Here is a 26866-nt window from a genome sequence, read left to right on the forward strand (position 1 = left end):
ACAATTTGTAGCTGGGTGATCCTAGACAAATCACTTCAACCTGTTTGCCTCAGTTTCCTCATCTGTAAAGTGAGTAGGGCAAGGAAATGGCAAACTCCTTCAGGATCTTTGCCAAGAAAAATCCAGATGGGGGTCACACCCCAAAAGAGTTCGACTCACCTAAAACAAATGAACAATAGTCTCTCTTCTGGATAATCTAAACTCTACCTTTCCTTAGGCTTTTTTCTTTTCCAGCGCACTGAAAGGGTTTGCTCCCAAAATGAAATCTGGATTTTGACACTTTGAGAGGAAAACCAATGACAGTGTTTTGGGGAGTAAAAGGTAGCTATATTTCTGATACATGAAGCAGGAAATAACTAAGGGGCAAAAAAATCACAAATGCCTATAAAACCTGGATAGAAAATTTTCTGTACCAGAATACATTTTATCACTTACATTTCCTTTCATGAGCAAGGCTTATCCTAGCTCTACCTTTTCCTCTGCTACACTGTAGATCAGGGAAGAGCCAGGCAGGCTACTGACCATTCCCTACGCACATGGCTGAACCCCAAAATCCTAAGCTTTCAGCTTACAATTAAAAAGTGTTTCCCTGGTACCACTACTCAGATGTCCAGAAAGAAAACCTCATTCTTCCTGTATTACCAAGCAACAAATGAAGTGCCTGGAGTCAAGAAGAGCTGAGTTCAGATCAAGCCCCCAACAACTACTAGCTGAATGAGGTTGGGCAAGTCACTCAACCCTGTTTGACTCAGTTTCCTCATCTGTAAAATGAGGTAGAGAAAGAAATGGCAAACCACTTTAGTATCTTTGTCAAGAAAAACCAAAGGGGTCCCAAAGAGTCAGATATGACTAAAAAATGATTCTACAAAAATAAATAATAGGAGAAAAAACTAGTAGCTAGAGACTGAAAATTAGGGAGAAGAGGTAAGGTTGCTAAGAGGATGAGAGGATTGATATTAGTAAGGCATATCTTCACTTTTGCAACTGGAGTAATTAATAATAGCAAGCATTAAAATAATGCTTTAAAGTTTGCAAAATGATATACATATATTATCTTATTAAGGAGGGAATAGGGAAAAATGCTGGGGTGAATGATCCTAGAGAGGGCACTTGTGACAAATGGACTCAATTTTTCCAATAAAATATGAGGTAAGGTCCTATAAAATGCTTTGTAAACCTTGAATTGATGAAGACATGTTCATTTGTCTACTATTCCATCTATGCCTAAGTATGACTGTGCAACTACAAAGAAAAGAATGATGGAGATCCTGATCTCAAGATGCTTACAGTCTACTCTAAATTCTTCAAAGGATCTGTGATTTCATTGGTATGGATAGTCTCTTCAAAGGTTATAGTTTGTGATCAAACCATATTTTCTCTTTCTGTGGAGCTGTTGTCCCTATCCTTTCAAAAATCCCATATAGGAACCCACCTTCTGCATCTGAACATTATGAGGGTACCAATGCCAAGTTACTTCAGACCAAGTGTTATCTCTTTTCAATATTTGACTGATTCATTTCCTATTCCTGTCACCCTCACTTATGCATTAAAAACTAGCATACTTTATTAATGCCAAGCATTAGTCTCTCCTTCAGCTTGCCCTCAATTTTGACTCTTGGAAGTTGTCCAACATTCCCTGATAGATAACAATGCTTTAAGAATATTGATGTGAAACAGATTTTTGTTTCAAGGAGAAGTCTGGGGTTGTCGAAAATGTACAATTTCCCAAGTCCCATTCAGTCTTTCTTGTAACTTTTTTTTTTTTTTTAGGTTTTTGCAAGGCAATGGGGTTAAGTGGCTTGCCCAAGGCCACACAGCTAGGTAATTATTAAGTGTCCGAGACCGGATTTGAACCCAGGCACTCCTGATTCCAGGACCGGTGCTTTATCCACTGCGCCACCTAGCCGCCCCCTTCTTCTAACTTTTCAACCATAACTTAGGGCACTATTTTTAGTGTCTGGACAAAATTATATGAACAGATGGATCAAGTGGATATCATCAAGTGTTCATCCACTTGATTTTTTCCCTTCTGCATCATTAAGCTGAACTCAGTTTTGAGTGTCTATATTCCTGGATAAAAATACAGCTAGGTTTCTTAATGGTGTACAACAATAAATCACTCTAAGTGGTCACATTATTTTAATTTTCACAGCATATTTCCACTGGGCTGGGAGCAATTACCATATTTTACATAATTATAACTACAAGTAGAATAAATTCAATATATGATACTACTTTCAGGGGATTCATCACTTTCACTAATTGGGACCTAGCTTAGGACTTACTGAAAAAAGTTATGTTGTACCTATTAATGAATCTTATATGACCTTAAACACAGGGAATGGAAAACACTTTGTTTGAAAAGTCCAAGTTTGTGTTTTCCTCTATCAAGTCAAAATTTTTTTTGTAGTCACCTGACAATAAGCTTAGTGGGATCTTGTATTCTCTGAATCTTTCAATTGAGTGATATGAAGATCTCATCTGCAGGAGAATACAATTTACAAGAAAATGCTTAATGCCTTCTTGTGTTTTTGTAAAATAACTGTATAGATAATTCTTTTCTTTTTTTTAGGTTTTTGCAAGGCAAACGGGGTTAAGTGACTTGCCCAAGGCCACACAGCTAGGTAATTATTAAGTGTCTGAGACCGGATTTGAACCCACGTACTCCTGAGTCCAGGGCCAGTGCTTTATCCACTGCGCCACCTAGCCGCCCCGATAATTCTTAATAACTCAAAGATTTTAAAGAGACGTGAAAGAAAGAATACAGCATATGGCTGCTCTCTGATTGCATCGCCCCCTGCAGCAATGAAGTCAGTTATTTTTCTTCTGATCATTTATTTCTGTTCCCCTTATTTAGATATCTTATGACTTGAACTTTTTTAGAAGAGGGGTATGCCTCTATGGTAGGAAGTTATGAAAATTTCTTGGGATGGTGGGTATTTTCCAGTACATTTGAAGTATTGGGAAATAAATAATGCATTTATTTAATTGAAAAAAATTTAGAATCAAAGAAATAAACAAATGTGACACATAATGCCACATATAACAGATAATTATGTTCACTTTACTCTGTCTCAGTGTGACAAACATCTAACAGGGCATATCCAAGCAAGGTCACATGTGAACCAGCCTGTGTCAGATTTCAATGCAAGGGGATCTGCCACTGTTACTGTCAGTTAACACAGGCTTATGACATAGTCGAGTTATGCTGCTTGGCTTACTGCAAATAACATGAAAGGTGTAAGCTCAAAGCTAAATAATCTTAGTGTTGAAGTCAAAAGAACCAAAATTGTTGCTATATTTCTCAATGCCAATTCATTTTGGTCAGTTCAATATAGTAAGTTAGCTTATTAAAAAAACTTGCATCTTTATAAAACTGATAACCCAAGAAAAGTTATGATCGAAAAGTTTAGCAATTTAGTTGTTATATTTTCCATTTTATTAATGAAATATCCTTTCATGATGAATAAATCATTGCTTTGTAGAGAAAAATTCACCAGGATAGTTGAAAATAAGAAGAAAAAAAATAAGCAGGAAATACTAAATATAAAAAGCATCATTGATAAGAGAAATATATTGGTGCTATCCATAACTACTGACAGAATTGAAATGAAGCAAAGCACTCTGAATGGTTCCAACTACAGATACAATAGAATGGAAAGGATATTTATCCATATGTCTGAAGACCTTTATAATCAATTAACTGAGAAATCAAAATCTTCCTATTTGTAGTATGAATAGATGAAGGAACAAATGCAATTATAGATGCTTGACTGTCTATAAACTATTATCAATAACTTTAGGAGATAATTTTCATCATAATTGAAAAACATTGTTAGTATAAAATTTTAGTATAAAATGTAGCTCTTAGTGCAATCTGGGTAAGTTGCTTGCTTCACAATCACTTGTACTGAAAAATATAACAAAGGGGGCAGTTAGGTGGCTAAGTGACGCAGTGGATAGAGCACCTGCCCTGGAGTCAGGAGTACCTGAGTTCAAATCCGGCCTCAGACACTTAATAATTACCTAGCTGTGTGGTCCTGGGCAAGCCACTTAACCCTGTTTGCCTTGCAAAAACTAAAAAAGAACACTACCCCTGGAGTCAGAAAGACCTGAGTTTAAATGTGACCTCAGACACTTACAAACTGTGTAGCCCTGGGCAAATCACTTAATCTTGATTGTTTCAAAGAAAGAAAGAAAGAAAAAAATATAATGAAGGGTTACACATAGTTTTAAGTCATTATAAGAGTAATCAGCCTTAGGAAAAAACATCAAAAATATTCTTTCCAAAATTATGTGATTAACAATTGTGGGGTAGGGGATAAGGATGCTTCTGTAGTGTTGCTCAAAATGCTGGTCTTTTCATGCTTAAGTACTTCAAATGATGTTTGAACTGAATTTGCCATTTTTTCTCATTATAAATAAAATTTATTTTATAACAAAAATTTCTTCCTGAAACTCTACAATTATCCTTCCTATATTGTGACTTTTCCTCATTGTGGTTTTGATAAACCATGGGTCAGCATAAGAAATTACTGTAAATTAGATTCTATTTTTTTTTTTTTGGTGAGGTGTATGGAAGCTGCAAAAGACACGCAGGTGACACAGAAAGTTTAGAAACTCAAAAAAAGCACATAAAATATGTGTAATTGCATAATACCAACATATTTCATCTTTTAATGCCATAATTATACACAATTTCTTTTTTTAAAGTTAAAATCTGGGAAAAGTGTAAATGCTGATAGATGACACACAACGGCTAGAAATATAGATACATAAAGCTTTTAATAATTCAAAACTCTGGGGCGAATAGGTGGCCCAGTGGATAGAATTGGATAGAAGTGGATAGAAAATTCTCCATCTCGGCAGATTAAATAAATAGTTCTACTTCAGAAATCATACAATTTTGCCAATTACATTACAGGAAATACATATCATGCTTCCTCACCACATCTGAACAACAGTCCTTTTCAATCTGACTTGCTGCTGTATGTTGTTCTGTATGTTGTTCATCTCTATGAGAATGTGAGTACTAGATGGTAAAGACTTTTATTTAAGTTTCAACTTTAGTAGTTGTACCTCCAGTGGACTTAATTTCTCCAAATATTGACTAATTTGATATCCCTGCTATCTAAGGAACTCTCGAAAGTCTTTCTCAGTACCACATTTCATCAACTTTCCCGATAATTCAACTCTTACAACTACATATGACTGCTAGAAAATCCATAGCTTTGACTATGAGAAGCCCTCACAAAAAAGGATTAAAAAAAAAATCAATTCAACAAATTATGTCTGTAGATATCTGTTTCTTTCTATACCTCATACACTTACCAATTCTATAATAAGACAGAGGAAGGTATGCTTCATCACTAGTCTTCTGAAACCATAACTAGTCTTGGCATGGATCACATTTCTAGAGTTTTCCAAGGTAGTTTTCTTTCATGCTTTGTGGCTATCACCTACATGTTTTGGTTCTGTTCACTTGTTTCTACATCAGTTCATATAAGTCTTTCTAGGTTTATCTGAAATCCATCATCTCTGTCATTTTTTTTATGACAGAATAACATCCAAAATTATCAAAGAATTGACAATGTGGCAGAATAATATTACAATTCATTCAGTTAATCCTCAATTGACTAGCATTTCTTTTGTTTCTAGTTCCTTGCTTCAACTAAAAGTTCTGCTTATAAATAAGGAGGGTTATGAGTGGTATTCCTAGGTCAAAGTGCACAGTGCAGTGAGTGACTTTTAAGTCATTACAAAACAGTTATTCCTAACTCTATCAACAGTGTTCTTATCCTTAAGCAGCCCTTCTAAAAACTGTCAAGTTCCTTTTTTACATCTTTGATAACCTGATGGATATGAGGTAAAATCTAAGAGTTGTCTTAATCTGCATTTCTCTAATAATTGGAAATTTGGAGGATTTTTTTCCAACTGATTGTTGATAGTTTGGGTTTTTCTTTTGGAAGCTGCTTGATCATCTCCTTTCACCATTTATTTACTGGGGAATATCTCTTAATTAATTTTGAAACCAATCATTTCCTGTCAGTTTTACTTTTTTGTGATGTTATTTCGTTACCATATGTACCACTTCCTTACTTTTCTTGAAGGAGGTTTCTATTTAAGACTTTCATTTCTTTTTTTTTCTTGCTATTAAAGTATAAGAGATAACAAGATCAGACAATAAGATATGTTTCCCCCCCTAAATTACAGGGAATAGTCCTTGAATTTTGTTCAAATTCCACGGTTCTTTATCTGGATACAGATGTTATTCTCCATTGCAGACAGCCCAAAACTGGCCCTGATTGTTGCAATGATGGAATGAGCAAGTCCATCAAGGTTGATCATCATCCCCCACGCTGCTGTTAGGGAGTAGTTTTTTTTTCTGGTTCTGCTCATCTCACACAGCATCAGTTCATGCAAATCCCTCCAGGCTTCCCTGAATTCCCATTCCTCCTGATTTTTAATAGAACAATAGTGTTCCATGACATACACCACAGTTTGCTAAGTCATTCCCCAATTGAAGGACACTTACTTGATTTCCAATTCTTTGCCACCACAGGTCTTTCATTTTCTTGATCCTGAGCCATCATTTTCTAAAAAAAAAATTTTTTTTGGCTATTCTCCTCTAATGATATTTTTACATTGAGGATCCTGAATAATAAAGAATATGTTGATTTAATTTGGAGAGATTCATCAAACTGATCAAATTTATCACCTGTGACTGATAAAGGTGAATAAGCTACAATGAAATTAATGGTAGTCTTTGCTTTTGCAAATAACGGGCATTATAAACTAAGATGACAAAGCATTTCATGAAATGATATTTTTACTTGCTTTTGGATAGGATAAAGTCAATTCTGGAAACTTTTTATTTGCCTTTCCAAGGAGAATCTAACTCATCCTTTCACAATGATGCAACTTCCTTATGCCTTCTGGCTTCATTTACATGGGGAATTTCCATATTGATATTAGTTCCTGCAATTAAATGTTGATTAAGTGATTCTTGGAAAAGGATGTCACATATAGAGAACATGAGTACTTATTGTCTATAAACTTTGTGATTGTTAATACTCACTTCTCTGTCACCTAAAATGCAGAAATGGAAGAGTCAGAGAAACCAAGGAATTCATCAGTGTGGTAATGTGTGTCTCTCTGTACTGAGATGGGCAGGATAGCAGATATAACTTGTTAGGGTTCTACCTGAAGCCTTTTAAGCATGCTGGAGCTTGTATTCCTTTGGTTTAACTCTCAGGAGACCTAGGCTACACTACTATACAATAATCAGGCAGCAGAATAAGATTTTGTAGGGAAGAGTTGCGCAGAAGACATAAAACGGGAAATATAGTATGAGATCATGAGAGGGTAACAGATAACTGCTGACATTTATATAGTACTTTAAAGTTTGCAAGGAGCTTACAATACTGTCTTATTTGATACAATATCCTTTAGAGGTTCCAAGTAGCAACAGAATAATACACCTACTTTTGGGGGGAAATCAGAGAATTAGCACTTGAATTAGAATTTGAAAGATGGGTAGGATTTCACCAGGCAAGTAGAGAGAGAAGGGCAAAAGGCTAGAAAAGGTAAAGCACTAGATCTTTATGGGGAACAATGAGTGGTTAAATTTAGTTAGAAAACAGATTTTATATATAAGAGAACAGTCAAAGAAAAATCTGGAAAAACTGAGGGACAAGGCAACAAAATCATGTGACTGAAAAGCTAAAAGACTATATAAGATTTAAACAGCTAACTTAAAAAAACAGGTAATAAAGAGATAATTTAGAAATCATGGGATCCTCTGAAAACATTAATTAAAAATAGAAAAGAAAAAAGAAAAAGCCTGATATTTTTGAGTGCCAGTCTATCAGGTCCAGGGAAGAGAGATGGAAAATTGCTGGAAATTCTAAAACCAGAGAACTATACTCTTCCTCCAATTAGTATTTTTATTCTACTAACCTCCCTGAAGTTCTTTTTTGATACCTCACAATAATACACAGGTAACATTTGGAATAAAAACTCTGGTAGTTCTACCATGATGGAAAAGTACAGACCAAGACTCCAAGGAACAGTTTGGTTAAGTATAAAGAGGCTTATTGCCAATAGGTCAATCAGAAACAAATACTTTTGTGTCAGCTACCTATGAAACAAAAGAAAATGCAAAACAGAGCTAAGTCTAATGTGTCCCTTTCCTGGTTTCTGATGTGATGATGGCAGAGTTCTAAGAGAATGCTTTAGACTATCTATATGCTTTAATGTGGCTGTTCATACTATAAATATGATATCCTTATCCAGTAATCAAGAAGAAAAAAAATACTTCTGGAAGAAGAAAATTACACAGCTTTTTTTTTTTTTAAATATTAAACCAGAAGGAAATTGCAATACTATGCATGGAATAACTGGATATATGAAGTTCATCAGGAAAAGAAAGACATTTGGTAGGGACTATGCTTCTTAAGGATCTATTTCCTGTAATTTAAAATTCATTCATGAGGTAGGGAAGTATACATGAGAGAGAAAACTTCTGTGACTTTCGAGGAGATGAGCACGAGCCAAAAATCTTCAGAGGAGAAAATTACACCAAATCTCCTTGAATCTGAACTAGAAGATTCCAGATAAATTAAGCCAATGAATAGCATTCAGTAGTTCACATTTGCTCAAGGACTAAAATGGGACTACTGTGAAAGAGACACAAAGAAATAACTTACTGGGAAGTTGTCACATCCCCTGATAAGCATAAACAGAAATTTTTTTTTTGGTTTCTTTTAGAACTTAGATTGGTTCCACTAAAGTTCTCTTTTAATGTCTCATCTTTGTGAAGAGGTAATCCTGAGTTCTTGAAGACTTCGTGTATTGATCTGGTGATGGACTGGATATAAAAAGGACCAGGCTAGTTCAGTATACAGACCTCCCCAGAAGGTTGAACAGTCAAATTCATAAATTTTGTAAACGGACAGTAGAGCTGTGAACTGTTCTGAAGAAATTACACTGTTAACTTGCAAAAAAGAAGCTGAAAGTGCTTACACAATCAAGCAATACTTCATTTAGATGGATTTGTGATTTCATCAGGATAGGTACTTCCTTCAACACTGTTTATTCTTTTTTAAAAAATTTTTTTTTTTTAGATTTTTCAAGGCAATGGGGTTAAATAGCTTGCCCAAGGCTACACAATTATTAAGTGTCTGAGGCCAGATTTGAACTCAGGTACTCCTGACTCCAAAGCCAGTGCTCTATCCACTGTGCCACCTAGCCACCCCAACAGTGTTTATTCTTTTTTTTTTCATTTCCCCAAAGCATTGAATACATATTATTAGAATACAGAGGAAATCTTGCTGTTACTTATCAACTTTCAGAAACAAGCTTGTTTCAGAGGGTATTTCAGAGCTGTTCATTGAAATTTTTGTACCAGAATAAAGTAAATTTAAGATGAGTGCAGCAGAATTTTTTCTTTTTTTTAAAGAAAGATTTTATTTATTTTGACTTTTACAATTCCCCCCCCCCCCCCCCCCACTCTTGCTCGGTGTTTATTCTTAAGAAGAAATCTAGACTTCAATATTTCAGGGATCTGTGATTTGTCAGAATGAGTATTTCCTTCTATGACTATAAATCATACCCCATTTCCAACATAATATTTAAGTCTTTGAGAGTTGCTTTGACCAGAAAATTTACCATATGAAAATGAATCTTTCAGAACTCAGCTGGGAGACAGATATCAGGGATAAATTTCAAATCTTCCCAGCTAGGTAAAACTTTTCTATTTCTCTGACCCATGACATAATGGGTATTTCGTTAGTTATAGGATTTTGAAGCTAGATGTACCAGAGGTACAAGACAGTGGAGATGATAGAAGGATCACTTTGACAAAACTGAATGGAATCCCCTTGTTCAAGTAGAAGGATTTATCTAAGCAAGGAAATTATGTTAGACTTAGGTGAAGTCAGAGATAGTAATGGAAGGCATATGGGAGGAAAGAGATAAGGGGAAGCTCAGAATGAATGACATCACTATTTTTCAGAAAAGGTTCTCACCTACAATCATGTCTGTGTTTCCTCATCCTCAAAAAATCATGACTTGGTCCATCTATACTGGTGAGCTGTCCATATCTCTTTCTCCCTTTTTGGGAAAAACTCCTTGAGAAAACCACATACAACAGTAGTTTCTACTTCCTTTCCTCTCACTTTCTTCTTAATTCTCTATAGTCTGGCTTATGAACTATTTTACTGAAACCATTCTTTTCAATATTACAAAAGATTGATAAATCTAATGGCCTTTTCTTGAGCTTTATTCTCTGCAACCTCTGACACTGCCAGTCATATTCTCCTTGATATTCTCTTCTCTCTAGGTTTTCAGGACATTTCTCTCTCTTGGTTCTTCTTCCTATCAGGACTGCTTGTCTAGTCTCTTTTGCTGGATCTTATCCAGGTCACACTTGCTAATTATAGGTGTCCCACAGGGATCTGTCCCGGGTCCTATTCTTCTGTTTCACTTGGTGATCTCATAAGTTCTTATGATACAATTATCTCGGTTCTGATGATTTTCAAATCAACCCCACTAGTCTCCCAATCTGGGTGTCATCAGCAACTCTTCACTCCCCACCCCCCTCCAGTGCAATTTGTTGTCAAGGTCTGTTGACTGTTCATTGAAACATTTCTCAAATATTCACCTTTCTCTCCTGTGACACTACCACAAACCTGGTACAGGTCCTCACACCTCGAATTACAACAGCCTACCTCAGGTTTCTCCCGACTCTAGTCCTCTATTCAGTTGTCAAAGTGTCAAATAGGGTCTGAATATGTCACCTCCCCTATAAACTTCAGTGGCTCCTTTTACCTCCAGGATCAAATCAAATGTAAAATCCTCTGGTTTGGCATTCAGAGTCCTTCATAACAATCCAGCTCCTCCTACCATTCTAGTCTTCTACTTTACTGCCTACCATACACTCTGGAATCCAATGACAATGTGTTGTTTTTTTTTTAACTATTCTTCAAATGCAAGCCTCCATCTCCCAACTTGGTATTATTTTCTCCTTCACAGCTTCCTTCAAGTCCCAGTTCAAATACTACAGATCTTTCTTAATGCCTTCTCCTTGCATTCTGTGAAGTTCTTCCAGTTTGATCAAGCTGTTTTGTTTGCTGCTGTTTGCAGGTGGGTCTCCTCCAGTAAAGTGGGAGTTCCTGGAGGAAAGGAACTGCCTTTGGCCTTCCTTTGTACACTTTCTTCACTTTGGATTCTACTAAAACTGCTGTCTGGGTTATTCTATGTCTGACCAGGGGACTTTGCTGGTTGTTCCTCCTTTAATGCCCTGTACCTAAGAGAGTACCTGAAGGAGTTGTCTGGGGTTCTCTTCCCTTTTCTTTCTATAGAGAGGTGATCTCATCAGTTCCTATCAATAGAGCATTTGTGTGCCATATACACAATAAGTATTTAAAAACTATTTGTGGCTTCATCCTTGCTACACAACCAGTCTACTTCCTTTTGGGTTTTGTATTATCTCTTTGAAGATGTCTTTTGTTTGTTTGTTTTTTATGTGCAATGGTAATATGATTATAGGTTTCACTCTTTTTATGCATACTGTGTGTGAGGTCCATTATCCTTTGGGTGAACTGAAATGATGACTGACTGATAAATATAAAAATAAATCTATTCCTTCATTCTGGGAAGCTCAATTGCTTCCCAGGGTGTGCAGTGATAGACATCCTTGACCTCACAGATTTTCATAGAATAGGTGGGGAGTGTACCAAAGCATTCCATGGAAATTATAAACAGACAAGACTGAGATAGGACAGACCCTATACCTAGGTCAACCACTTCACCCTGATCCCAAAGCCCCAACTCAGGCAGTTTTCATCATTCTTGGAACTCTCTTCTTTAGAAGGATCAAATAAACCTTGTTATTGTACACTGTTCCAGAGAATCACAGAATTGAAAGGGTATTCAGGAGTCATCTGGCCCAACATTTATGTTTTAACCCACGGAACTATTACTAAGTCTTTAAAGCCCAATTAAATATTACTTCTTCCATGAAATCTTCCTGGATGTCCCAATGAGGAACAATCTTTGATTCACACCTCACATAACACTTCTCATGTAATGTTGTTTACAGCTGTTATTACCCTACTAGATTTTAAAGTCTTTTAAATAATAACTACATCTCAATTAAACTTTGGTTTCCTCACTGTTCAATACAGGGTTTTCCACAAATTAGGTTCTCTTCCCTTCTCCCCCTATACACCTCACTTAAACCCAGGATATCACAATCTTAGAGTTGGAAGCACTTAGGGGTCATCAGGTCCAACACACTCACTTCACAGCTGAAGAAGCAGATCCAGAGAAGTGAAATCAATAAGGCCCCAAAGGGAAGTTCTACCTCAGGCCCTCTGACCCCAAATTTAATACTTCCCCTCACTGAGACTGGTGCCTTAGATTCCTAAAGGAACTCCCTATTTCCATCTCTCCTGAACAGGCTGTCCAATTAGGCTTCTGAAAATAGAGCTCTGCACATTAATTCCTTGCTCAAAAACTTTCAATGTCTCACTATAGTATTAGGGAATAAAATTTAAATTTCTCCATCTGGTAGTCACAGCTATCTATTTTTCCAGCTGTATTTCATGCAATTTTGTATTCCATACTAATTTTATTTAGTTGTCTTATTGTGTCTTAACTAGAGCAAGTTCCATGAAAGTTGTGACTAGGTTTTCATCACAGAACTCTGTATAAAGGAGACATCAGTAAAAATGTTTGCAGAATTGCACTGAATCAGTCAAGCAATAAAATATTAACTAACTGCCCACTATATGTAAATACTAGGCATTGTGAATAATATAGAAACATGTAAAGTAAGAGATGTCACAAATTCTTTGGAGCCCACTAAGATCTGGGTGGGAGAGCAGAGGATCTGACTCTCCTGTAGTTCACAGCTCCAGTGTGGCAGAGCCAAAGCCAGGGTGTACCCCAAGGGATCAGGAACTAAGGGAATTTGAATGACAAAGCATCCAAATTTCTCTTCTGGGAACTGCTTTGTGCCTCTTTAGTTGGCCCTAGATTTGGGCAGGCCAAAGCCCTGAGGGCTAAGAATGCCCGACCCCTAGGATGGGGCCAGGGAAAACAAGAAACCACTAACCTTAACAATTTCAGATAACCTTAAATGTTCTACCCAAGAGTTGATGGGGAGAAGAATCAATTTGAAATCCTCTCTTGACCTAGTTAGTGGAAGCACAGTCTAATACTTGGAGGTGACAATTCTGAGAAATCTTGGAGATGATAAGAGAGCTATAATAAAGAACATCTAGGGAGTTTTGATAAGGTCACACAGCCTTTCTCAGATGCAGGAAAGAGTTTTCCAACATTTGGTACTATAAAACTCCATAGGTAGGCATTCTTGCCCTCAAGCCCTGCCCTTCCCCACCTCACAGCAACAATAAATGATCAGATTTAGAGGTCAGTGGGAGTGAAGTCTTGTCTTCACAGGCTCTCAGATTATCACAATGAAATAAAAACACAGGTCATACTCTACATTTTTTCTGAAGACCTCTAGTAACATCACATGACAGTCAATTTAGAGTTTAACATTACAGAAATTATTAGTGCTAAGTCTGGAGTCTGGAAGACAAGTTCAAATCTGGTCTCAGACACTATACATGTGACTTTAGGCAAGTCATTTCAACTTCTGTCTGCATCAGTGTCCTCATCTGTAAAAAGAGGATAACAGTAGCTCCTACCTCCCAGGATTGTTGCAAAGATAAAATAAGATATCTGAAAAGTGCTTTACAATAAGCACAAATGTTTATTATTAATTACCTGCCCTCATTTCCATTTTATGTATGTATTCTTTTTCAATTCTTTGAAGGCAGTCCTGTTTCAGATAATTCTATCTGATAACACTGGCAAAATCTTAGTACTAAAAAGATGGGTTTATGCTCTCATTAGGAAACAGGGTCAGTAAATGAACTTGGCAATTTCCTGACAGCAATCCAAACATTTTCCTTTGTGCTTCTTTGGACCCAGCTCAATGGTCCTCTATATATACCGTTTACCCCAGATATTCAAACTGAGAAACTCTAGAGTGTCCTCAGAATATCCATAAAACCATGCAGAAATCTCAACAAAGATAAGATGGTAAGCTGAGTCAAAGAAACAAATGTAACATTTAGGAATACAAGCAAAATTAGAAAAACTAGAACAAGACAAAAATTGGGAATTGGGAAAGCAGAGCAGAGATTGCTGGCAAAATTGGCAACATGAAAGTTTCCAGTTAAGAAGGTCTTCTTCTAAGACCACTCAAGATCAGTGGAAAATAATGCAAAGTAAAACAGAAGATCAATAGAGTTAAACAAATATCAATTGGGTAATTCCCTCCTCCCTTCAAACAAGAAACACAAAACAAAACTCAGATTTAAAGGATCTTGTTCTAGGTAACTGGGGCAATGAGAAGATGCCTGCTTTAGGTTCCTTATCTAGAAAGGCCTTGGTGTTCCCATCTTCTCTAATCCTACCTAGACTAAGAAAGGGCGAAGAGACCTGAACCACAGAATTCTAACTCAGCTATCCTATTTATAACCTCAGTAAGGGATAGGGCACAGACTCAGTTTCTCCAAGATCAATAATCTATCATTAGTCAGGACTGCTGGTGGCCTTAATCTAAGCACAAGATGAGAAGGCAAAAATGGGATCCAATCTGTACCACTGATAGGAACACTCACAACAATGAGATCAACATGTATCTCCAGCCTCAAATAAGTGTTTATTAAGCCTTTTAAAAAAAAATCATACAAGTCAACTGTACCATTCAATTATGATAGATGGCCAGTCCTCAGACCAAATATTGCTGCAAATCCTCTTGAGTTCAGGAGGATTCCGAATCAGTAGAGGAATATGGCTTCTAGTTGCATGATAAAAATTATTTTTGGTAAGTTACAATCTTCCCGAGCCTCAGTTCCTCAACTTGAGGCTTCTAGTCCCTTCCAACTCTATCCAAATCTGGAATTCTATGATTCCCTTGATCTTGCTCTGATTCACAAAGAGAAAATGGAAAATGGCTCATTTGGAAAATGTTAGGGAGTTCTGGGTCAAACCATGCATATTAGTTGGGAAATTCTTTTTTTTAGAATATTGTTGGTAGGTAAAACTCAGTCTTTTCCAACTTTACTGCCAGAACCCAGTCAAGTCTGGAAGGTCTTTCCATGATTTCTGCCAGGAAGGAGGTAAGGAAAAAGAAAAAGTCCTCTATCACATACATGAGTAAACTGGTAAGACTAATAGGACACGTCTCCCATTATACAGAAATATGTATAAGGTTAGTGAATCATCTTATTTTATTGCCCTCTTAATCTTCTTTAATTTTTTTCATACATGACATGATCCCAACTAGACTAGAAGCTGTCAGAAGATAAGGAGTGTAGTCTGCTTTTGTGTTGCTGCACCTGCTCACCTGTAAATGGGGCTAATTAATATATGTACTTCCTATTTTTTTTTTTTAGGTTTTTGCAAGGCAATGGGGTTAAGTGGCTTGCCCAAGGCCACACAGCTAGGTAATTATTAAGTGTCTGAGACTGGATTTGAACCCAGGTACTCCTGACTCCAGGGCCAGTGCTTTATCCACTACGCCACCTAGATGCCCCTGTACTTCCTATTTGATAGAATTACTCTGAGTAAAACAACCCATAGATTTCTGGAATTTATTATGGAATGTAAGATATTATAACTATATCCTCTATCTTGTTTGGCACAGGTAAGTTGAATGAGTTGGTAAGAATACATTCCCTGGGGTCTGAATCTAGTGATTTCTCATTATCTTTACTAATGACCTGCATGGAACTAAATGCTCAAGCTTTATTTATAGATGCAAAAGTGGTTTATGATTCTGAAGTTAGGACTGCAACCAAAGCCAAAATATTTTGGTACAATAGAGGTAGGCTGTTTGAGGATTTAAGAGGAGGAACAATGAAGAAGAACCAGTGAAGTCTGTGACATACACCGAACAAGAAAAAGATTAATTTTGAACTTAGAATGTTACCCCAAAATTACATGCAAAATCTAGAAACCCCTTTTCCTCTACAAGCTATTCTTTACATACTGCTCAACTCTTATGAGGATACTATGGCTTTTTAAAGTTTTCTATCTTTTTAGATGTTTGCTCTTTGAAAGGACAATTATTGCAAATCTAGCATACTAAAAGCAGAGACATGACTGTGCTGACAAAGTTCCAGATAGTCAAAGCTATGGTTTTTTCAAGTAGAAATGGATGGCTGTGAAAGTTGGAATATAAGGCAATCTGACCAACACAGAATCAATGCTTTTGAATTGTGGAGCTAGGAAAGAATTTGAGAGTCCTTTGGACTGAAAGGAAATTAAATTAGTCAATACTTAAAAAGGAATTAATTTAGATGATAAACTAAAAGGATAAATAGAGAACCTGAAGCTTAAATATTTTTTCCACACAAAGAGAATACAGAACTCACTGGAAAAGACCAGTTGAAGGGAAAAAGGAGAAGGGGATAGTAGAGGAGATGAAAAGTGTCATGGAAGCAATAAACAAGAATTGGACAGACTTAGGGAAATAGTGAAGGATAGAAAAGTCTGGATGCTATATAATCCATGAGGTTATATAGACTTGGACACAACTGAACAAATGAAGAATAACCACCTCTGTGGAGAAGATTCAGGGAAAAAAAAACAGGTAACTTATGAAGAATGAGATAGAGATCTCAGAGACTTTCAAAGCATCTATAAATCCTCTTCACACTTTGAGGTCCCTTCTACAATGCCTTCTCTGTTGACTCCTGCCCACAATGATGTACAATTAGCTGTACACTAATTACATGTAGTCTAATATTGTTCTTTAATCATGTTTCTGTGTTTCATCTCCCCAATAAGAATGTATGCCTTTGGAAGGAAAAAGACTGAATTTCTTCTCAATATCCTCCCAGTATCTATTTAGCACAGGGCTAGGGAAATGGGAGATAATAACTATATAATTAATGCATCTAGAAGAGGATGGGGATAGGTGGAAAGACAGGGACAAATTTAACAGTCTTCTCTCCAAAGGCCTGTTATGAGAAAGAAAACAATGAGTTATTCTGCAGCTCTGCAAAGGACCAAATTAAGAGGTCAGAGGCTTAAATCTGAGACTTCATTGATAAGGGAAGAGAATTCTGAACTAAGGAAATTATAGCCTTAGATTATAAATGTAGAATCGAATGGAACTTTGGAGTCATGGAATCCAAACCTCATTTTAGAGAGGAATTTTTTTTTTGCAAGACAGTGGGGTTAAGGTATGCCCAGAGGTAGAAGAGCAAGATGAAGTATCCAGAAGCTATGACATATGAGAAATGGCTGAGAGAACTATCAATGGTTTCCAAACCCCTCCTTAAGAATAAGCTGTCAAGATATCCCTCTTTTTTTTTTTTTTGCTAGGCAATGGGGTCAAGTGGCTTGCCCAAGGCCACAGCTAGGTAATTATTATGTGTCTGAGGCTGGATTTGAACTCAGGTACTCCTGACTCCAGGGCTGGTTCTCTATCCACTGCACCACCTAGCCGCCACAAGATATCCCCCTTTTAATAAAATTTTAATTTAATGAAATTTTAAATTAAACCTTATTTTATTAAAGTAGATGAAAAATAATTTTAGCCCACATAAGTCTTTAAAAATGTAATATATCTATTGATAAACTTGAACATATTTAAGACATTAAAATTTAAACTTAATTAAACATTTCATAAATTATTTGTAATTACTGAATTGTTTCAATATTTTAAAAGTTGTAGTTTTCTAGAAAATCAGCTTATATTTTTATTATGAAATAATATAGGCTAAAAACATTAACACAATGATTAACTTCAAGATAAGCCACATTTTATGTCAAAGGCCATAGCATAGCAAAGTATAGCAATAACAACTCATGAGTCATGAGCATATTCAAAGAAACCAATTCAAATCTGATCTTGTTTGGGCATGCTGGATTACTCTTCACACTAATATTTACTGTCAGCTGGAGTATATTTGCCATCTTGTCTTTTGTTGACTGTGACTTGAACTTTGTTTTTATTTTTTAGATGATATGTTAATGCAGGAATTATTTGGAAAAAGATTCAGTAATTTTGACCAACGCTCTTTAAATTTTCCCCACAAGACTGTATTGTGTTCAGGAATGCTCAATAGTTTGGCTTTCAGCAAGCTGTCTTTATAAATGCAAGAAAGAGTGATATCAGTTTGTCTGGCTCTGCAGCATCTCCCCTCCCCTGGCCCCACTGCATTGCCCCTCCTTCCAGGGCCAGAGAGCCGCCCCCCCCCCCCCCCCCCCCCCCCCGTGCCCGTGCCCTGGGGCCCCTCTGCGGCTATAGGTTTTTGCTAGGCAATGGGATTGATTGACTTGCCCAGGATCACACAGCTAGGATAAAAGACAATGACAGAAAATATCAGCTCAGCCTCTTGCCCAGGAAGAAAAAGAGATACTTCATCTTTTCTGCTTCTGGGAACCTTCTTCCTCCTCAGCTCAGTCTTCAGAGGACCCAGGCCTGGCCCAGGCAGGGAGACCAGAGCCAAAGGGAATGGCCCTTGGGAGACATAGCCCTGCACCACAGGTGGTGATGACATTCAAGGATGTGGCTGTGGACTTCACCCCAGAGGAGTGGAGCCTGTTGGATGATGCTCAGAAACAGCTGCACAAGGATGTCATGCTGGAGATTGCTCAGAACTTGCTTTTCTTGGGATTTCCAGTTCCTAGAGAACATTTGTTCATCCACTTGGAGCAAGAAGGTGTGAGGATCTCCTGTCCAGATGAAGCCAGGCTTGATGAGAGGAGTACAAATCTGAAAATGACATCTTGCAATGACTATTCTTGTTACAGTGAAGAGAGGGATCATCTGGGTAAACATCAGAGAACTCACATTGTTGAGAAAGAATATAAATATACACAACATGGAAAAACTTTCAATAAGAGTTCTAGTATTACCAGATCCACCTTGAGGAGAAATCATATGAATGTGGAAAGACTTTCATGTTGAACTCTAGTCATGCTCAATATCAGAGAATCCACCATAGTAAGATATCTTACTTCTGTACTCAGTGTGGAAAAAGTTTCACACAGCGCTGCCGTCTTGCTGCACATCAGAGAATCCACAATGGAGAGAAACCTTTTGAATGTAATCAGTATAATAAGACTTTCAGAGAGAGATCCAGTCTTGCTAAACATCAGAGAATTCACACTGGAGAGAAACCTTATGAATGTAATCAGTGTGGAAAGGCTTTCAGACTGAGTTCCCTTCTTGCTGTACATCAGAGAATCCACACTGGGGAGAAACCTTATGAATGTAATCAGTGTGGAAAGGCTTTCAGACTGAGTTCCCTTCTTGCTGTACATCAGAGAATCCACACTGGGGAGAAACCTTATGAATGTAATCAGTGTGGAAAGACATTCAGTAGGAGCTTCAGTCTTGTTGAACATCAGAGAATCCACACTGGAAAGAAACCTTATAAATGTAATCAGTGTGGACAGGTTTTCAGACTGAGTCCCAGTCTTTCTGTACATCAGAGAATCCACATTGGGGAGAAACCTTATAAATGTAATCAATGTGGAAAGACATTCAAAAGGAACTTCAGTCTTGCCAAACATCAGAGAATCCACACTGGGGAGAAACCTTTTGAAAGTAATCATTGTGGAAAGACTTTCAGACAGAGTTCCAATCTTGCTGGTCATCAGAGAATCCACACTGGAGAGAAACCTTATCAATGTAATCATTGTGGAAAGGCTTACACATGCAAAGAGAGACTAGCTGTTCATCAGAGAATCCACACTGGAGAGAAACTTTATGAATGTCATCAGTATAGAAAGGCTTACACATGCAAAGAAAGACTAGGTAAGTGATCATCAGAGAATCCACGCTGGAGAGAAATTTTATAAATGTAATCAATGTGGAAAGAGTTTCTTTCATCTCTCAGGTCTTACTAAACATCAGAGAACCCACACTGGAGAGAAACCTTACAAATGTAATCAGTGCGGAAAGGATTTCACATACAGAGGGAGTCTAGCAGGTCATCAGAAAATCCACACTGGAGAGAAACCTTATGAATGTAATCAATGTAGAAAGACTTTTACCCAGAGGTCCAATCTTGTTAGATATCAGAGAATCCACACTGGAGAGAAACCTTATGAATGTAATCAATAGAGAGAACTCCTGGGGCAGCTGGGTGGTGTAGTGGATAGAGCACTGGCCCTGAAGTCAGGAGTACCTGAGTTCAAATCTGTTCTCAGACACTACCTAGCTGTGTGGCCTTGGGCAAGCCATTTAGCCTCATTTCCCTTGCAAAAACCCAAAATAAATAAAACTCCAGTCTTGCTGTACATCTGAGATTCTATGCTGGAGAGAAACCTTATGAATGCAATCAATTTGGAAAGGGTTTCACAAGGTGGCAGACATCTTGCTGTATATCAGAGAATCCACAGACGGGAGGAAACCCTTTCACACACAGTCTAGCTAGACATTAGAGAATCCACATCGGGGAGAAACCATATAAATATAATGAATGTGGAAAGGCTTTTACATTCCACTCCAGTCTTGGTCACCATCAGAGATTGCACAGTGGAGAATGACCATAATTATTTAGTGTTGGTTAAACACCCAAATCCATGTTTTCATTTGATTAAAACTGCTGGGAAACATGGAGCAGCAGAGTATGTATGGCAGAAACTTGCCATAGATCTACATCTTGCTGCATAAAATCAATGTAGCCAATATTACAAAGAAAAATGAAATCTGGGGAAAAAACTTTTACAAGTGTCTGTAATAAAGATATCATTTCTCAAAGAGTGATATCAGTAAATGGTAGAAATGAAAAGCTACAGGGAAGCTAGGTGGTGCATTGGATAAAGCACTGACCCTGGAGTCAGGAGGACCTAAGTTCAAATCCTACCTCAGACACTTAATAATTACCTAGCTGTGTGACCTTGGGCAAGACACTTAACCCCTGAAAAACAAAACAAAATGAAATCATAAGAAGTGAGTAGCTACAAGAAGCCACCCTCAGTTTTCAGTTATAGACTTGGAGAGTAAAGTAATCAAAGGGCAGCTAAGTTATTCAGTAGATAAAATTTCTAGAATAGGGTCAAGTTCAAACCTGGCTTTAGACACTCACTAGCAAGTCATTTAACCCTTTTTGATTTGGTTTCCTCAGCTGTAAAATGAAGTGGAAAAGAAATGGCAAACTACTTAAGTATTTTTGCCAAGAAAAATCTAAATTGGGGTCAAGAAGAGTTAGATGTGACTGAACACAACAGCAGCAGCAGCAGCTGCCAGAAGTGTTGGTATTGGAGCATCAAGAGATAACACAATCCTGGATAGGGTGTCTAAGCCTGGGATTCCAGTCTTTGTACCTTGCTCCTTCTCAAAAGTCATAGATGGGGTAGCTGGGCTGAGATTCTGGCTGCTTATTTCCTAGTTCTGGCTGGGACTGAGGAAGCTCAGGGCCCAGGCCTCTTAGACATGGTTGTTGGCACCACTAGGATTGACAATGGGAGGGGGTCAGCACACCCTAGGAGGGACTGGATTAAATTTAGAGCACAATTCCTTATGATTCTGAGATGGTATTGTTTGGAGGCAGAGGGAGGATGATAGCGGGAGGAATTATTCTAACATATTTTTCTGTTTGCTGATCCTCTGTTTTATTTGGTTTTGTTACTAAGACGATCCTAGAAATTGTATGGTATTTGCTGAAAACTTTCATGTTGTTGTCTGAGCGTGTCTGTTCTTCTAATATACAATTTTTGTCTTGTCTTTTCCAATCTAACTTTCATTCAATGCCTTTCATCAATTCTTAATGCTTCCCAATGATTGAGCTCTCCTTCAAATCTGTATATGAGGTTTCCCCTCCCACTGGTTTAATTGACTACTGATAAAAGGTCTCTGTCTCAGTGACTTCTTAGCTGGGACTGTTACAGATTCTCACAGGAAAGGATTGGAATATGCCCAGTTTCAAAGGAAGAAACAAGGGCTGGCCCTTCCTGACTTCTACTTGCTGCCACTTTTGCACCCTGAAGAGACCTCTGCCCTGAAGCTTGCTCTTCTGACTGCTAAATGCCAGCTTGGGGACTACTGCTGCAGCAAGGGTGCAGCCATGTTGGACTTCCCTTAACTGCCCTTAGGTAGGCTCTGTACTCCCCCTTTTCCTGCCCTTGTTTTTCAAATCCCTTACCCCTTTGCCAGGTCACCAAGGTAGGGGCTGTTTCACTGGCATATGCTCAGCATGGTACAGAGTGCATAATAAGGTCTGAATCAAGGTTTCATCTTGAATAATATTGAGTTTCCTATCACTGCAAGTATTTAAACAGAGGCTAACTAGTCAAATGTCACAGATACTTTAAAAGGGCTCTTTCATTGACTGGACAGTTGAAAAACATGATTTCTAATTTCACCTCTAGGCTTCTATGAGGGCAACAACATTTGTTTGGGTATAGTATGATATTCATCAACTGAACAGGATAACAAAGGTATAGCAAGAATTATACTCATATTTAAACAGCACTTTAACATTTGCAAACTTCATGTCTTCCAACATCTGTTCAAGAGCGGTGGTGGAATCTTAGCAAAACAATTACAACAAGTCATCACTAGGATAATACATTATGATCAAGTAGGATTTATTCCAGGAATGCAGGGTTGGTTCAATATTAGGAAGACTGTTAATATACCCAATTATATCAACAACAAACCTATCAGAAATCATATGATCATATCAATAGATGCTGAAAAAGCTTTTGACAAAATACAGCATCCATTCCTATTAAAAACACTAGAGAGTGTAGGAATAAATGGACTGTTCCTTAAAATAATTAGCAGTATCTATCTGAAACCATCAACAAGCATTATACTCAATGGGGAGAGGCTAGAGGCATTCCCAATAAGATCAGGGGCCAAACAAGGGTGCCCAGTATCACCACTACTATTCAATATTGTATTAGAAATGTTAGCATCAGCAATTAGAGAAGAAAAAGAAATTGAAGGAATTAGAATTGGGAAGGAAGAGACAAAAGTCTCACTCTTTGCAGATGACATGATGGTCTACCTAGAGAATCCCAAGAAATCATCTAAAAAACTACTGGAAACAATTAGCAATTTTAGCAAAGTTGCAGGTTATAAAATAAACCCTCATAAATCCTCAACTTTTCTATATATGTCTAGCAAGAAACAGCAGAAGAGCTAGAAAGAGAAATCCCATTCAAAGTAACCTCAGACAATATAAAATATTTGGGAGTCTATTTGCCAAGACAGACTCAGAATCTTTTTGAAAACAATTATAAAACACTTCTCACACAAATTAAATTAGATTTAAATAACTGGGCAAATATCAACTGCTCATGCATAGGTAGAGCTAATATAATAAAAATGACAATTCTACCAAAACTAAACTATCTGTTTAGTGCCCTACCAATCAAAATTCCAAAAAATTACTTTAACGAGTTAGGAAAAATTGTAAGTAAATTCATATGGAGAAATAAAAAGTCAAGAATTGCCAGGAGCTTAATGAAAAGTGCAAAGTGCAAAAGTGCAAAAGAAGGTAGCTTAGCCCTACCCGACCTAAAATTATATTATAAAGCATCAGTCATCAAAACTGTTTGGTATTGGCTAAGAAATAGAGTGGTAGACCAGTGGAATAGACTAGGTGTAAAAGCAGGAGATGATTATAGTAATCTGCTGTTTGATAAACCCAAAGAGTCTGGCCATTGGGATAAAAACTCCCTCTTTGATAAAAATTGCTGGGAAAATTGGAAGTTAGTATGGAAGAAACTTAGATTAGACCAACACCTCACACCCTTTACCAAGATAAGATCCAAATGGTTACAGGACATAGACATAAAAAACAATACTATAAGCAAATTAGAAGATCAAGGACTAGTCTAACTGTCAGATCAATGGAAAGGGGAACAGTTTATGACTAAGGAAGAGTTGGAGAACATCACCAAAAACCAATGAAATGATTTCGATTACATTAAATTAAGAAGCTTTTGCACAGATAAAACCAATGTAACTAAGATCAAAAGAAATGTAGTAAATTGGGAAATGATCTTTACAACTAATGATTCTGATGAGGACTCATTTCTAAAATATACAGAGAACTGAGTCATATTTTTAAAACAAAAAGCCATTCCCCAATTGACAAATGGTCAAAGGATATGCAAAGGCAATTTACAGATGAGGAGATCAAAGTAATCCATAGCCATATGAAAAAATGCTCTAAATCATTAATTATTAGAGAAATGCAAATTAAAGCTTCCCTGAGGTACCACCTCACACCTCTCAGATTGGCCAGTATGACCAGGAAGGATAATGATCATTGTTGGAAGGGATGTGGGAAATCTGGGACACTATTACACTGTTGGTGGAGCTGTGATCTCATCCAACCCTTCTGGAGAGCTATTTGGAACTATGCCCAAAGGGTAACAAAAATGTTGTATATACCCTTTGACCCAGCAATACCACTACTGGGTCTATACCCTGAAGAGATGAGGAAAAAGGGTAAAAACATTACTTGTACAAAAATATTTATAGCAGCCCTGTTTGTGGTGGCAAAGAATTGGAAATCCAGTAAATGTCCTTCAATTGGGGAATGGCTTAGCAAACTGTGGTATATGTATGTCATGGAACACTATTGTTCTATTAGAAACCAGGAGGGACGGGATTTCAGGGAAACCTGGAGGGATTTGCATGAACTGATGCTGAGTGAGATGAGCAGAACCAGAAAAACACTGTACACCCTAACAGCAACATGGGAGTGATGTTCAACCTTGAAGGACTCGCTCATTCCATCAGTGCAACAATCGGGAACAATTTTGGGCTGTCTGCAAAGGAGAGTGCCATCTGTATCCAGATAAGGAGCTGTGGAGTTTGAACAAAGTTCAAGGACTATTCCCTTTAATTTAAGAAAAAAAACAGATAGCTTATTGTCTGATCTTGTTACCTCTTAGATTTCTCTTTAAGGATATGATTTCTCTCTCATCACACCCAATTTGGATCAAGGTACAACATGGAAACAAAGTAAAGACTGACAGAGTGCTTTCTGTGGGGGGGAGGGAAGCAAGATTGGGGGGGAAAAATGTAAAACTCAAATAATATCTTTAATAAAAATACATTTAAAATAAAAAAAAGAAAAAGAAAAAAACAGATAGCTTATTGTCTGATCTTGTTACCTCTTAAAGACTTCTCTCTTTAAGGATATAATTTCTCTCTCATCACACCCAATTTGGAACAAGTTACAACATGGAAACAAAGTAAAGACTGACAGAGTGCTTTCTGTGGGGGGATGGGGAAGCAAGATTGGGGAAAAATGTAAAACTCAAATAATATCTTTAATAAAAATACATTTAAATAAAAAAAAGAGTGGTGGTGGGCTAAGGCGTTTCTCTATTTTACTGATGATAAAATGGAGGAATGGAAAGGATTAAATATAACTCTTACCATAACTCTAGTAAGAATCAGAGCCAGGATTTGAATTCACATTTCGTTTTTGAATTTCTTTTCTGTAAAATGGAGGGGTTGGATTAGATGATCTTTAAGGATACTTTGAGCTCTAAATCCTGTGATTTCATATTCAAATTGTTCCATGCTTAGCTCTCAGCTCTAGAGAAGGAAATCAGCTGCCTTGACTGAGATGTTTCCTGTGCCCTTTTTCAGAACTCTACTGTTGGGGGAGATAAGACTCTGGAGATCCTTTCCTGTTTTAGGATATGCTCAGAAGACTGGTCTCAGAAACCCTGTTGTTCTGCGTTTTCCTTTTACAAAGTAAGATTTTTCCAACTCTACTACATATGTCCTTCTGAGACAACTCTACCAAGCTTAATTTCACTTCACTTCCTCCTCTTGGGTTACCATCTCCATTTGCTTGACTGTACCCCTCTCTCCAGTTTTGGGATGAAGAACCAAGTCAATAAAAACTACTAATAAGAATCTACTAAGTACAAGTTACAGTGCTAAGCACTAGAACTAAGAGGAACCAATTCTTCCTTAGTTCCTAGAAGAAGGGTGTTTGTCAATCTACTCCCTAGTAGCTTGACTCTAAGAATTTAGAAACTCTCCAGAGGAAAGTGCCCCTTCCAGGCTTCTCAGATTAGAATATTAACTCAGAAAAGATAAGAGGACTTTTCTTTTGCATTTGTATCCCAGCACTTAGTAAACACTTAATAAAAAGCCTTTTCTTTCATTTACAGTTTTATTCTTTAAGGACACCTGCTACCAGCAGCAGCAGGATTCTTGACCTTTAAACTGTTACTTTCAAATAATAAAAGTGATAATGAAGATGATAATAGCCTGTATTATGCATATCAATACCCTATGGACATCAATTATGAGGGGAGGAAACAAAGGTCCAAAGCAAATCTTTCCAAAGTTAGCAGCAGAAACATGTAGTTTTTCTCTTTTTAAAATTCTACTTTATTATTTCCAATTACATGTGAAGATAGCTTTCAACATTCACCATTTTGTAAGCTTGAGTATTAGGAATACCTAGCCATAAGAAAGGTAGGCTAAAAAAACAGCAGGAATTGGAAGAGATAAGATGGGATAAAAGTCTACACCTCAGAGTTGAAAGTTATTACAAAAAGACTTCTCAAATAGAGACAAAGGGACAATCTTACTATTACTTCCTTTCCTATGTTAGAGATCTAAAAGGACTGCTCTCATACCTACACACTCTTGCTTTAATCCTGATGTCAAGGTCCCTAAACCAGTTCTAGATAGGCAGCAAGGTGGAACCACAATATTTAAAAATTTATTTATTTACACATGACCAAAATAGTCTTGTAAGAGTGAATATAATCCTCCCCCCATAGAAAAACCTCACAAAAAATAAAGTAAGAGAAAAAGAAAATTGCATTTCAA

At 37.2% G+C, this 26866-nt stretch overlaps 2 protein-coding genes across 8 annotated transcripts in view; one reads left to right on the plus strand and one right to left on the minus strand.

The window, feature by feature from the left end:
- HSF1 (heat shock transcription factor 1) overlaps positions 1-26866 on the minus strand; it is an 84922-nt gene that overhangs the window by 52138 nt on the left and 5918 nt on the right. The window contains exon 1 of one of the 7 annotated variants that reach the window (XM_074203078.1): positions 6536-9497. The exons of the other annotated variants lie outside the window; for them this stretch is intronic. Coding sequence (XP_074059179.1) covers positions 6536-6571 — 36 coding nt within the window. The 5' untranslated portion in view covers positions 6572-9497. Of the gene's footprint in view, positions 1-6535; positions 9498-26866 lie in introns of those variants that run through there. 7 annotated transcript variants of the gene reach the window in all.
- LOC141500138 (uncharacterized) lies at positions 18445-20240 on the plus strand. The gene is given in 3 exon segments (XM_074203073.1): positions 18445-18950; positions 18953-19854; positions 19856-20240. Coding segments are annotated over 3 exon segments (1614 nt in total). The 5' UTR covers positions 18445-18547; the 3' UTR covers positions 20165-20240.

Source organism: Macrotis lagotis, chromosome X, assembly GCF_037893015.1.
Source record: "Macrotis lagotis isolate mMagLag1 chromosome X, bilby.v1.9.chrom.fasta, whole genome shotgun sequence".
Taxonomy (NCBI): Eukaryota; Metazoa; Chordata; class Mammalia; order Peramelemorphia; family Peramelidae; genus Macrotis; species Macrotis lagotis.